Source organism: Catharus ustulatus, chromosome 3 (genome assembly GCF_009819885.2).
Source record: "Catharus ustulatus isolate bCatUst1 chromosome 3, bCatUst1.pri.v2, whole genome shotgun sequence".
NCBI classification, from domain to species: domain Eukaryota; kingdom Metazoa; phylum Chordata; class Aves; order Passeriformes; family Turdidae; genus Catharus; species Catharus ustulatus.
In genome coordinates, this window is record NC_046223.1 from 114,016,020 (window position 1) to 114,029,653 (window position 13,634).

The following is a 13,634-nucleotide window of genomic DNA, read 5'->3' on the forward strand; positions in this document are numbered from 1 at the left end:
CTTTTCTCAACTAGGAAAGGTGGGAAACTTAGCTTGGATTTTTGTCCAGTTCAGCGGTATAGATTCTAGTGAGATTGGGAAGGATACATTCATTTTCATACATCAAAAAGTGGGGAAAAGCATCTGCTAGGAAGCAGATGGAAAATTTAGAGCCTCAGAACACAAGAGGAGAAAAAAAAAGGCTGATAGAAAAACAGCAGAATCAAAACAAATTTTAACATTATTATTTTTGAAGAAGCACTTCCAGATATCCAGAGAATGAATTTTACTCCTTGTCTTTACAGTCAGGTGACAGCTGAGCCAGCCCTGCCCAAGCTCTATTTCTATTTAATTTCTATTTAATTTATGACATGCAGCAACCTGTGTCTCTTACAACCTCTCTTGACACCTCACAAGAGCTGTACCGGTGAGCCCGCTCCAAACACCACCTGAGGTCACCTCACCTGTGACCTGGGGATGCTGGTGACAGCGGCTGAACATGACAGGTGTGCCCAGATGTGCCCAGATGTGCTCGGGTGTGCCCAGGTGGCCAAGGTGACCAGTGCCCCTGGGCTGTGCCAGGAGTGCTGTGGCCATCAGGGCAGGGCAGTGACTGTGCCTGTACACGGTGAGGTCACCTCGGGGCTGTGTCCAGCTCTGGGCCCTCAGCTCAGGAAGGACATTGAGGGGCTGGAGGGTGACCAGGGAAGGGAACGGAGCTGGGGAAGGGGCTGGAGCACAGGTGTGATGAGGAGAGGCTGAGGGAGCTGGAAAGGGGCTCAGCCTGGAGAAAAGGAGGCTCAGGGGGAACCTTGTGGCTCTGCACAACTCCCTGACAGGAGGGGACAGCCGGGGGGTCGAGCTCTGCTCCAGGGAACAAAGACAGGACAAGAGGAAAAGGCCTCAGGCTGAGCCAGGAGAGGTTTCAGCTAGACATTAAGAAGAATTTCTTCACAGAAATGATGATTAGACACTGGAATAAGCCGCCGAGGGCAGAGGTGGAGTCACCGTCCCTGAATGTGTTTAAGGAAAGACTGGGCACGGCACGGAGGGCCCCGGCTCCGTGGAGGCGGCGCTGCTCGGTCACAGGCTGGATCTGTGATCTCAGCGCTCTTTCCCCACCCAAAAGACGCCGTGACTCCGTAATTCCGTGTCCCCTGCCGCCGGGCCCGCCCCGCACGCTGAGTGACAGCGCCGGGCCGGGCCGGACCCGCGGCCCCTCAGGTAACGGCGGCGGCTCCGGGCCCGGGGGTGCCGCGGCCTCCGGGGCCGGGGCTGCGGGCGCTGGGGCGGGGAAGGGCGGCCTGGGCTCGGCACCCGCGTCTGCTGAGCTCCGAGCGGGGCCCGCGGCGCTTCTCGCTCTGTCTTGTCCGTCCGTGTGTCCGTGTGGCAGCTCCTGCCCTTGGCAGCCCGTGGGTTTGTCCCCGCAGAGCCTCTCGGGTCCCCAGAGTTTTGTGGTGCCGAGTTCTGCAGAGACCCGGCTCAGTAGATGTGCTTGGGCTGTATGTGGGGAAGAGCAGTATGAGAAGGCCTTGGGGAAAAAGCCAAACCACCCGTCATTTATTATTTATTGAGAGCATGCAGTTAAGGAATTAGAATAATAGAATTGTAGTTCATGCTGAGGTCATTAGTCGTGTAAAATTTGGAAGCAGAGACTTGATTTCACTTGAGAGGGCTTCAATCCATACTTGTCCCTCCCCAGCAGAGGAATTTATGGGCTATATCTAATTTGGAAGCTGGGATTCTGTGAACACAACACTGTGTTGTCCCTTTGTCCTTCAGGTTCAGCTGGAAGAAATCCCCCATCAGGTGGGTCTGAAGTAATCTGTAGCCTTTGCGTCTGTGTTGTTTGCTGAAAGGGGAATTACATCTCTGGTGTGTCAGTTTGTCCTTAGCGGAACTCAAGGCCTGGATTTTAATTTCGAGAGACACACAAGTTTGGTGTAACATTTGACTGCCTGCAAGTCGCAGAATCCTAGAATCACAGAGTGGTTTGGGTTGGAAGGGACCTTAAAGCTCATCTCATTCCAACCCCCTGCCATGGGCAGGGACAGCTTTCACTTTTTCAGCTTTCAGCCCAGGTTGTTCCAAGCCCTGTCCAACCTGGCCTTGGACACTTCCAGGGATGGGGCAGTCACAGATCTCATTCCATTGTCACAGTGGTAAACAGATGCTTTTTATACCATAACTTCTTATATTCACTAGGATGTTTATGTGCCCTGAGTATTAAAATGGTTTTATTGGTTGCAAATTCACTGTTTTCCAGCTGAATTTCAGTGATGATTGAGTCCCAGATGATTGGTGAAAAATGGGAACCTAAAGGGAACTATGAGGAATGTTGGTACAGCAGGATTGGGTTGAGCAATATCTAGTCTTGTGGTTAAATTATGCTGTTGAGCAAAAAGTCGGGAATATTAGCATGAAATTTTAGGTCAGTTACAGACAAGGAAGTTCTGTGTGGGGGTTCTTACAGGGATCTTGCTTTGAGTAGATATCTGAGTTTTAAACAAGAGATTGTTTGGGAAGAACAAGAGGAAACTGGGTCAGGGGAGCATAAGCCAATACAATGTGAAATTATGTGTCATATTTTGTCAGATAAGGACATAACAAGGGCTGTTAGATGAGGAATATCTGTCATAGCTAGGAGCAGTCAAAATCCTGGAGTCTTATGATCAGAATTAGGATCACAGAATGCTTTGGGTTGGGAGAGACCTTAAAGCTCATGTTGTTCCAACCTCCTGCCATGGGCAGGGACACCTTCCATGAGACTGGGTTGCTCAGAGCCCTGTCCAACCTGGCCTTGGACATTTCCATGGATGGGGCAGCCACAGCTTCTCTGGACCTGTGCTAGGGCCTCAACCCCTCACAGTAAATAATCTCTTCCTCATATATAATCTAACCCTGCCTTCTGTCAGTTTGAAGCCATTCTCCTTTGTCCTCTCACTGCATGCTTTTGTAAAATATATCTTAGTGTACATAAATGCATAAGGAATATTTTAGTCACTCATTCTTATAAGTTATGACTTTGACAACTTCTGTCTCTGCTCAACAGATGCCATGATGCCTCAGAAGAGGGGGCAGGTACCTTCCAGAATAGCCATGAGCAGTTATGGGAAAGTCCTGGGATTTTTCTTGCTCTTTCTTCAGAGTGCACTGTGTCTCCAGCCAGCCCAGCCCAGAGTGCTGCTGGTGTCTTTTGATGGGTTTCGATGGGATTACATCTACAGAGTGCCCACTCCCAACTTCCACTATGCCATGAGGAGCGGGGTGCACGTCAGGCAGGTCACCAATGTGTTCATAACCAAGACCTACCCCAACCACTACACCCTGGTGACCGGGCTCTATGCAGAGAGCCACGGCATCGTCGCTAACGAGATGTACGACCCTGTGCTGAACGAAACCTTCTCCCTGAACAAAATGAACACCCACAACTCCAAGTTCTGGGAAGATGCCAGCCCGATATGGGTGACGAACCAGAGGGAAGGACACAAATCTGGCGCTGCTATGTGGCCTGGGACAGATGTGAAGATACATGGAGTCTTGCCTGCGTATTACATGCCCTATAATGAATCTGTTCCCTTTGAAGACAGGGTAGCAAAGCTCATTGACTGGTTTACATCAGAAGAACCCATAAACTTTGGTCTCCTGTACTGGGAGCAGCCTGATGAGGCAGGCCACTTGCTGGGCCCAGAAAACCCACTAATGGGAGCGATAATCAGTGACATTGACAGAAAACTGGGGTATCTCATTTCTGAACTGAAGAAAGCGAAGCTGTGGGATGTGATAAATGTCATAGTCACGAGTGATCACGGAATGTCACAGTCGTCCTCAGAAAGGCTCATTGAACTTGATCAGTACGTGAGCAGAGAGCTCTATGAAATCATCGACCACTCCCCTACTGTGGCCATTTTGCCAAAAGAAGGTAGGAGTTACAGCAGTAACGTTCCCTGAGGAGGTACTTGAACATACAAACTTCACAGACTGAGTTGGTGGTAGCAGTAGGACTGATGGCAGTAGGATATCATCCTTCTTGCACGATCCCTTTGTTCTTTTTGTGGGCTTTGTCAAAAGCCTGGATTAACTTTCAGAAAAGAAAAGGGAGCAAATCTGTTTGCTGTTGACTAATATTGCCAAGGATCCTTTAGTCCTTGAGAGAAGTAAGATAATCTAATGGCATTATCAAGGCTGAATGGTGCTCTAGATAGATAACACCTGAATGTTACATATCTTGCTTTTCATCAAGATGCCGAAGCCATAGTGGAAGAATTATGTTTCCAACTCAAACAGTAAACTGAGAACAGATGGGGATCTTTGATAAAAAGAAAGCCTGTGTTGGCTATTTGATTAGCTGCCAGCTATTGTAGTTCACTTGAGGTTTTTTTCCCCCTGTCATGCTGAACAGCCAGCCAGTTACATTAATACCATTTTTACTGAGATAAAGATGGACAAGGACAATGTTGCAATTGAAATCTGAAACGTGATTGCAGTCACGAAGGGTTGCTGAGGTGTCAGGTGTATGTTTAGTGTCACTAATGCATCTGCTCTTTATTTGATGATCAGGTACTGCAAACTATTTGGTGCAAAAGTGTTAACCTGGAGAGTAACACCCTTGCCCACACAGAAGAAGTGCTAATTTCGAAGTTGTCTGGAAACGTGTTTTTAAGAATTCTGTAACATTTGCATCACTAATGGATAGACAGCACTCTGTATTTAATGCCCAAGCAGAAGAGTATTGTGCAGAATTAAGTGACCTGTAATGCATGAACAAATATGTCTTGTAATTTTTAATTTGAAGAATACTCCAGACTAAAATGTGAGTATGCGCAAACTGAGGTGTCTGCTGCCTGAGCACAGTCAGGCCCTGTAGCTGGGTGCTGTTTCTCTCGGTGATAGAAGAGCCAAAGTTTGGGAGCTTCATCCCCATAGAGGCAAACCAGTTGCCCAAGATGTTCTCATTAGCAAATAAAGAAGCTGTAAAAGTAAACTTCAGTGCTGAAACCTCCCTAACGCAGTAAAGGAGAACTTTAAGATGCGTAACTTGATTCTCCTGTCTGCTAAACGCTGAAAAGGAACAGTATCTCTGCTGCAATTAGATGACAGAATAGTAAAAAAGCCATTTCAGTGGATTTCAGAAACAGCTTGGATTTGATTTTGCCCAGAGATTAATGTATTTATTACACTACCAATAAACAAGAACTAGTTTTGAGCACAGCTAAAATTCTTTTCTTCACTGGTACCAGATGTGATTTTTATTATAAAACAATGAATTTCACTGTCAGTTCAGGTATGAGCTTAAGTACATAACACTGATTCTTCACTTGTTATTCAGTTTGTGTTTCTTAAACCAAGGGAACGGTAAAATTTAATGAGATTGAGAAAAAGTTTGAATGCTTAAAAATGCAGGAATTTCCTTTAACTCTTTGGCTGTGTATTGCTTCCCCAAGAGATGGATTAAAGCCAGTATTTAACTATACTGGTGTATTAAATGTGAATAGGGAACTAATTAGATGTCCACAAAGAAGGCACCTGTACAACAGCTGGTCATGCTGGCCTTTTTCTTGCATTTAGTATAAATGTATCAATTCAAATAATTAGGATAAAATCAAGTTTGCTATATTTGGGGCTTCTATTCCCTGCCATTCCATATAGAAAGCTGGCATAGCAAAATTAATTTTATTACTAATATAGTCCTAGAAATGCTGCATTAGTGTCCCTCTTCTTGTTCCTGTAACTATCTCTGATACCTTCACTTTTGCTGTCTCATCTTAACCTTTGGCTTTTTTCTTAATTTAGTGATTCTTTTTTTTCAGTGCCTGTTTCAGATAACAGACATTAATCTGTTTCCTTCAGAATGTATATACTAATGTATTTTCCTTCAGAATTTCTATACTGGATTCTAGGAACTGAGGGGAAAAAGGAAGATGGTTTCTTTAGAAACACTGGCCACTTTCTCCCAAACTTTTTTCCTTATACCCATTCAAAACTCCATGGATACTGGAAATGGCAATCTGAAAGGGGCTTGCATACACACTGTGTCACACAAATACTTACCTAAGTCACAGAGCCGAGGGATTTGGTGTGTCACAGGAGTCTGTTGTTGAGCTCCATGGCTCTCAATAGGAACCTGGCTGTAAGTGGAGGCAGGGGGTGAAGAAATTTGGTCAGACATCAATTCCTGAACTTGCTTTTGTGTTCCTGGCTGTCTGTTCTGGTTCCTCCATTCTGTGCACTAGTGTTCCAACCAGCTTGACCAACTGGTTTTGGCTCTTCAGTGGCTTTCACTGGAAAGGCAAGCTCAGAAACTGGAAATAAATAAAGAATTGGGAGTGAAAAATGCCTATTTATTCAGTGTGAGTAGAGCTCTTGAGGGTTTGCACTCACTGTGAGTAGGGAAGGGAGAGGAGCAGGCACTGGGAATACAGAGGAGTAACTCCTGCTGTTGGCTGTTAGTGAATAATAAAGGAAAGCAACAAACTGCTTTAAAATAGATGAAAAGTGTCACTTGTCACAGCCAGCTAGGTGACAGAATTTGGCCTGAATGCAGCCATTACCTCACAAACAGGTTTAGGAGCTCTCTTCTTGCCTTCAGGTTTTGCATGGAGCTAGGAGGGTTTGGTTCCTTTTCTGGGAGACAACTGAATGCTTTCTAACTCATTCCTGTGAGAAGTTTGCATTCTGATAACTGTGAAATTAGGGGATTTTTTCTAAAGTTACCAAGGTAGTTATTGCTTGGGAACAGGCTGTGAGGTCTGGTACTAAAGGGGATCTTACTGTGACTGAGGCTCTGTATTTCTCACGGGAACTTCTGTACACACACCATCTCCTACAGTTACAATTCTGGGGAAGTGCATTTTGCCCTCTTCTTTCAGCTGTATTTTAACTACTGATGAGTTCAGTAAACACACTGCTGTGTTTAATTTTTGTCTTTTCTCTCTTTTGTTTATTTGAAGGCAAACTGGAAGAAGTATATGAAGCTTTGGTCAACGCTCATCCCAACATGACTGTGTATAAAAAGGAGCAGATTCCAGATAGATTTCATTACAAACACAACGTTAAAATTCAGCCCATCTTAGCAGTGGCTGATAAAGGATGGGAAATTGTACGTAACAGGACTGATGGTTTTCTGAGTAAGTATTCTGTTCTTTATAGTGTTTTGCTGTATCTTCCAAGGCAGGGACCTTACCTGATATTTTCTCTCCTAGTATCAACAGCCAATATTCATCTGGAATTTTTTTTTAAGGCTGGGAGGGAAAATGAAAGTGTGTGAAATTTATAATTTTTTCCCCTGATGGGATGGGAAGCACCCTACTGTTAGGCAGGTGCTACTAAGTGCAGTAGCTGCACTTACTGTTTTTTTAAACATTAAACTTATTGAGATAAGACCAATCACATGTTTTAGTGGCCCCATACTGGAGATCTTTCAGGATGTAGCAAAGCAACAAGCACTTCCTGAGAGATTAAAAGGGAAAGTTGTAACTGAATTAACGGAATGTGTTGAGTAAAGGGTGAATAGGGCTGTTTTATCATGTTTTACTTACTTTCTTGAGAAGGGTTGAGTTGAGTTGGAAAATAAAAGAACATTTCTGGAAGTTCTCAGCTTGTGTGAGTGCTACACTTAGAGTAACCTTATTCTATTGCTACAAAGAGTTTTTGGATATTGTGTTACTGCACATCTGTGATTTTCATTTGCCTTAGGGTAAAAAAAGCATTCTATGTGATTTGGAAGAATAAAACCCCAACACTTTGAAGTTCCTCACCTTGCAGTTTTGAGATTTTTTATAGGTAGCACGGAGACAGTGAACTGTAACTTTTTGGTAACCTAAGATACAGGTGTTATATGGTCAATTCTTACATTTCTAATTGAGAACCTTTTGAACTTTGCTGCTGGTTATGAACCTGAAGAGTGTTACCAGCAAGAATTAACAAGATTTTCAGTAACTGCTGAGAGCACCTTCTTGTGCCTGTGTGTTTGACACCTTCTCAGGAATGGGCACTGGACACCCACTAGTGAGTTCTTCCTTGTTGAGGAGTTGATGGTGCACAAAATTGGACAAAATGTCAAAGTGTCTCCCTGGAGTCACACAGACAGTCTGACTCTACATGTTTTTTAAATTCTCTCTACTAGATCTGGACCAGTTGCAAAGTTGGATTTTCCTTGAGGAAAATCAAGGAAGTTTGGGTGTACATAGTGTGCCATTGACAATGCTGCTACTGCCATATGAGCTCACTTTTTTCCCCCTCTTTGTCAAATTGTGCTCTTCATTGTGGGTTTTATAGGCATTTTCTCTTTGTAGTTCTGAGATTTGGTATTTTCTAGGAGACATTTGTGCTGTCAATCACAACAATTCTTCTAAGCCTCTCTGAGGATGGCTGTGCCTTTTCTGCATTCTGCTAATTCTAGGAAAATGTTCAATGCTTGTTTTGCAACATTGGGATATTGACCTTTATCTGTCTTTTATTTCTAGTTGGTAATCATGGATATGACAACACTGTACCAGAAATGCACCCCATTTTTTTGGCAGTTGGGCCTGCTTTCAGAAAGAATGCCACCAAACAATTCATGAATGCTACGGACTTGTACCCCTTACTGTGCCACCTGCTTGGCATCAATCCACTGCCCAACAATGGTTCCTTAAGTGCTGTGAAGGATATACTTGTGGAGGAAGTTCCTGGAGCCCGTGGAGCAGATTCCTACTCCACTGTTATAGGAGTCTTCCTGGGCAGCTTGCTTGTTTTGGTTTTTACTGCAGTTTTTGTTAAGCATTTTGTCCTTGCCCAAGCAAATTCCATGCAAATCCAACACACTGAAGCTGCCCAGCCACTGCTGCAAGATTAATAACACCTGGGATTATTTCCTGCTTGAGGCTTAAAATGAGCCTATACAAAGAAAATAAACAATGGATCAGCATGAATATGTGGAGTGAAAGGAGATGGATGCTGATCCACTGGTACTCTGGGGCATGTACAGACCAGGGATGGGGAGAGAGCATGATCCTGTTTCACCCTGCAGCCACTTCATCTTTCAGGGCTTAAAGATATCCTTGGTAAACCTGGGGAGCTCTGTGTGAATGCACACCTGTAGTGACAATAGACCTCAAATACCTTATTATGGCTATTTTTAGGGAAATAACATCAACAAGCACTTCACAGACTATTTCATTTCCCACCCTCTTTTTTGTTTTATTCTTTGAGGGTTTTTTTGAGTGTCTTTGATTTTAACGAGTCACTGAATGGTACTAAACTTCTTTGTTAATATTTTTCTTCCCTGCCCAAGGAAGCTTTTGCATGGATCACGATGACAGATAACTTGGTGGGTTAAATCCTGCAAGAAAGAACATTATTATTCAGCTAGGTCATGCAGTGCTAGGTGTCTAAGTTTAGAGTTACATATATTTCTTAAAATTACTGTGTCAACTGTAGCCCCAGAATGCAAATCTTAAGTGCTATTGCCTTTAGCAATCAGCATTAAACTGCTTGATTCTTAATGTTTTAAAAATTTATTCAAGTAAATATAGATTTTTACCACTTTAGATATGGTTTCAGGTAAATGTAGGTCTTTACTTTTTCTATTTCCTATGCACTGCACTAACTTTTCTAGGAGTTCCATGCAGCTAGCAGGATAAAGACACATAGAAGCACCACACCTGTATATTTCTGTTTCTGTGGTACTGGAGGAGGTGAGTAAGTTGAGGAACAAGGATGCTCAGGCTGGTTTCAGAGTGTTGTCAGGCTTGTCCCTGGTCTGCTACTGGAGATTCTGAGTTTGACTTGTGTCTTGTGCTTTATCTGCTCTGTCTGGGTGGGCCTTGGAATGTGATGAGCAGGGTTACACACACAGTTTAAAGGGCAGCTGTATAAATCTTAAGCCATACATGCTCTTAAATCTGAAAAAGCACACTTTAATAACAAAAAAAGGTGTAAAACTGGAAAACTGGAGTTTATTTTTCCAGAGGAAAACCTCTGTCAGGGAAAAATATTAATTCTGTGTCAACACAGGTACATATTCTCATTCTTTTGTGTGTGGCAATAAATCTTCTTGCTAGTCTAGTTGTGGGGGGTTTTGTGAGCTCACTTAAATGGTGAGAATCTGCTGACTAAAGTTTGTATAAAAAACATTCTGAAGTGAGAAAAGTTGTCTATTGTCAGACTTCTCCCCTTCTCCCTGTGGATGATAGTATTGCTCATCACTTTGCTGCTGAGTACTATGCCTGAAGGAGAAAGAAACTTTCAGAATTAGTGCAGAAGTAGCAGACCTGAGTATTTTTAAATGCAATTTATCGACAGTCCCCAGCAAAGGGCAAGGATGGGACCTTGGCTTTGGATGTGCTCTGCCAAACCAAGGGTGTGACTGACAGTCAGTACTGCAAGGGGAGGGCTGGGCTACAAAATCCCTTTTGCTGGGCTAAATTCCAGACTTAATGAAGATCTGTTGTGCTCCTCTGTGCTGGCAGGGACACTTGCTAGCACCAGGCTGTCTTCCAGACAGATGTGGGCATTTCCAGAGGCCACATTTGGGTACAGCAAATGCTTCAGAGGAGAGGCAATGAAATAGCCCAGTTTAAGGGTTATGCTGAAACTTCAGCTGTAATAGTGGCTTTAGGATGGCAGGAAAACTGCAGGTCTGTTGGAAGGCAGCCCTTGATTTGAGGGATGTGTATGAAATCCTGGGAACTCCAGCTTTTACTGTGCTGTGAACTGCTTTGTTTTCCTGCATTGCCATTTTCTTAAGACAACACTGAAGGAAAAGGTCTGGGAGGGTGATTCTTGGTGCAGCTGGCCATTAGCTGTGCCTGAAGTTGAATTTGCTGGCACAGGTAAAACTTAGTGTCCTGAGGCTCCAGCTGAACCACTGCACCAGTAACATGTTCACAGCAGTTTTCAGAGACCAGGGAAGGCTGAGCCCAAAACCCCAACCTCTGAGTTGGTACTAATCCCTCCCCTACCCACCTTCCAAAAAGTGGATGGCACACAGCGTACTGATGCACTGAGTCCACCTTATCTTGCTTATTTGCGGATTAAAAATGAATTATTAGCACAAACATACTTTGTGTTTAAAGGAAGGGCTGCAGGCTTTGATGAGGCAATAACAGTGACAATTGTCACAACGATGCCATAGCTCTCACCTGTAGCTTCTGCACTTTGGAACAAGTTGCTTCAGTAGAAATTATTCTTATTGCAGTAATTTCATAGCAGTGATCATGGCAGATGTAAAAATTACTGGGTTGTAATCTCAGAGCTTTTCCTTAAACCCCACTTTAATTGTGGCAAGTGTAGTTCTATCATCAGCCAAAGTGACACTTGATTTTAAGGAGGGGACAAAGTTTGTCACTGTTGATCAGTCATTTGGGACTTAGATTTACCTTCCCAAATATGGAACAAAGAGCAGTAGGTTTCCCCCAACAAAGGGTTTGGGAACAATAATACTCAGAATAGGCTGGGGACATGAATGTAAAAATTGTTGATGTCATTGTTCTGTATTGCACTGTGAGGCCCATCTTTGAGGAGGGCAAAATAAAACTTTGTAAATTAAAAAAAAAAAAAGAAAAAAACCAAGAAGGGAATCTTGTAGCATTTGGATATTTCAGATTAGGGTCAAACATTTCCTTTATTCTTAGGTGTATTTGCAGGTACCTCTTGGGTAGTTCCTTGTTAGGACATTTGCCCAACAGTTTTAAGTTGCTGGGTGTAAGCTTAATGAAATTGAAAGCACAGATGATGCCACTGGAGAAAAACAGCCACTTTTTCTCTGATGGGACATTTTGTCAGACACCTTTTTGGGTGGGGGGGATATGGGATTTGGTTTCTGTGTATATGATACTTTCTGTGATGTACAAACAAGTTTATTGGAAAGAGAATTTGAGTACACTGTGTACTGCTTGTAACTTAAACTTGGAAACCAAGAATAATGCATGATGTGTTTCGTTACTAACCTGTGGAGCATAAAAATGTCAAATGTTTTCTTTGTTTCTTCTTGTTTGGAAATGCTGAAGTTAAAATACATCTTTGCTATAATGCTGTCAAGCATGGAGTGCTGGCTTCACTTAAAACACTTCTGGAAAACAAACTGGGGGGAGACGACTGAGGGAGAATGGTTTCAACTTGTGTGCATCCCAGATATTCCTTGGACTCTGCAACGTGTATGGCTTTGTTAAAAATAACTGCAAGTGTGATAGAACTTTGGAATTTTAGGTCACAGTTCTTATATAACAGATTTCTTGTTTCCCAACTTGCTGCCATATATGGGAAAAACAGCGATCGGTTACCAATAGTGGGAATCCAGATTCTTTTACTAAAAAAATCTTCCAGACTTTCTTGATCAAGAGCTGCAGTAGTGCTGCTACAAGAAATCAAATTCATTAAATCACTTAGGTTGGAAAAGACCTTTAAGATCCTCCAGTCCGACCATTAACCCAGAACTGCCAAGGCTGCTGTAAGATGAAATGTTGTGCAAACTGACTTTTCATACAATCATGGAATAGTTTGGGTTGGAGGAGACCTTAAAGATCAGCTCATTTCACCCCCCCTGACTGCTGTTCAGAAGTGTGAACAGCACAATCTTACCTGCATGTGGTCAAGGACAAATGTGCAGTGGTTGGGTCCTGTTATTTTATAAAATGGAAATTTAACAGGTTATTCCCAGTCCTCTTCCCTGCTTCAATAATGCCATGGATGCTGTGTTGACCATATCTGTGCTACTGTACAAACTTTTCATGGCATGTTTGCCCTACAGTAAAGGTGATACAAGCATTTATTAGGTAGTAAACTACAAAAAATTTTTGCAAGCACATGAAAATAGTAAATTCAGTAGCAGTATCAGCCTTTCTGCAATGGAATCCTAATCTGAATCCTATTAACAAACCTCCATTTCTGTTGTTTTTTCTTTTTTTTTCAATAAAAGATGCTACCATGCATGTTAGAGTAAAGATCTGTCCCTGTGCTCTGGTCTTTGGAGATACACAACATTGGTTTATTTTCACAGGCAGTGTGTAGGCAGCAGGTTACTAAAAGCAGTGTTTAACACCTGTAGTCAGGTGAAATCAGCTCAGTCCTGGAGCTGTTCCATGCCCATAAAGCATGGAACCCCAGAGGGGAGAATGTTTTAGGGCTGCTGTAGCCGGTGTAGAGTTCCTGTGTGGAGGCAGTCAATGTAACAAAACATCAGGCTTGAGTGCTGGGATGTGTCACTAAATATCCCCTATTCCCCTCTAAACTGCAAAGCCTGTCAAGGGTTAGGAATTTCCCCTGAATTAACCTGCCCTCTGTGACCTTTTCTGAGTTGTATCTATTAATCAAGTCATTAAATGTTGCTACAAACTACTGTTCCTTTATCTCATCAGCCTTGAGGAAGCACAAGCCACAGCTTTGCTGTTCTAGTTCTGAACTGCCAGCCCAAAAAGAAATCAGCCACTGGCTTTCATGAGAAATACTTCACACAAACCAGAAGGAGGCAGTAGAAATGTTTTGCCATGTTAAAGCTCTATTGTTAAAAATAATCATCCTTAAATCTACTGCATGCCTTAAAGACAGAAAGGTTTTTCTAGATTCTCTTGATTTGTTCATGATCTGAAACTGGATGTACAAGAGCTACTGTGAAACCCTTTGTGCCAGGAAGAACACTCAGCACCCTTACAGATCACACCACATCTTTGGATATG

General features: G+C 43.1%; 1 protein-coding gene across 2 annotated transcripts; it reads left to right on the top strand.

Annotated features, from left to right (window-relative positions):
• Positions 1–1,062: 1,062 nt before the first annotated feature.
• On the top strand, positions 1,063–12,000 carry ENPP5 (ectonucleotide pyrophosphatase/phosphodiesterase family member 5). 2 transcript variants are annotated; one of them, XM_033054513.2, is made up of 5 exons: positions 1,063–1,203; positions 1,762–1,788; positions 3,032–3,901; positions 6,930–7,106; positions 8,445–12,000. In XM_033054513.2, the coding sequence occupies exons 3-5, from the start codon at positions 3,037–3,039 to the stop codon at positions 8,813–8,815; spliced, it is 1,413 nt and encodes a 470-aa protein (XP_032910404.1). In that variant the 5' UTR covers positions 1,063–1,203; positions 1,762–1,788; positions 3,032–3,036; the 3' UTR covers positions 8,816–12,000. The 2 variants fall into 2 exon arrangements, with proteins under 2 accessions (XP_032910404.1, XP_032910406.1); XM_033054515.2 differs by lacking the exon at positions 1,762–1,788.
• Positions 12,001–13,634: the final 1,634 nt, after the last annotated feature.

Excerpts from the sequence above, each read along its gene's own strand:
- ENPP5 (XM_033054513.2), top strand. The coding sequence starts at position 3,037 with ATGATGCCTCAGAAGAGGGGGCAGGTACCTTCCAGAATAGCCATGAGC. Across the intron at positions 3,902-6,929 it reads GGCCATTTTGCCAAAAGAAG|GCAAACTGGAAGAAGTATAT; the intron begins GTAGGAGTTACA and ends GTTTATTTGAAG. Across the intron at positions 7,107-8,444 it reads CAGGACTGATGGTTTTCTGA|TTGGTAATCATGGATATGAC; the intron begins GTAAGTATTCTG and ends TTTTATTTCTAG.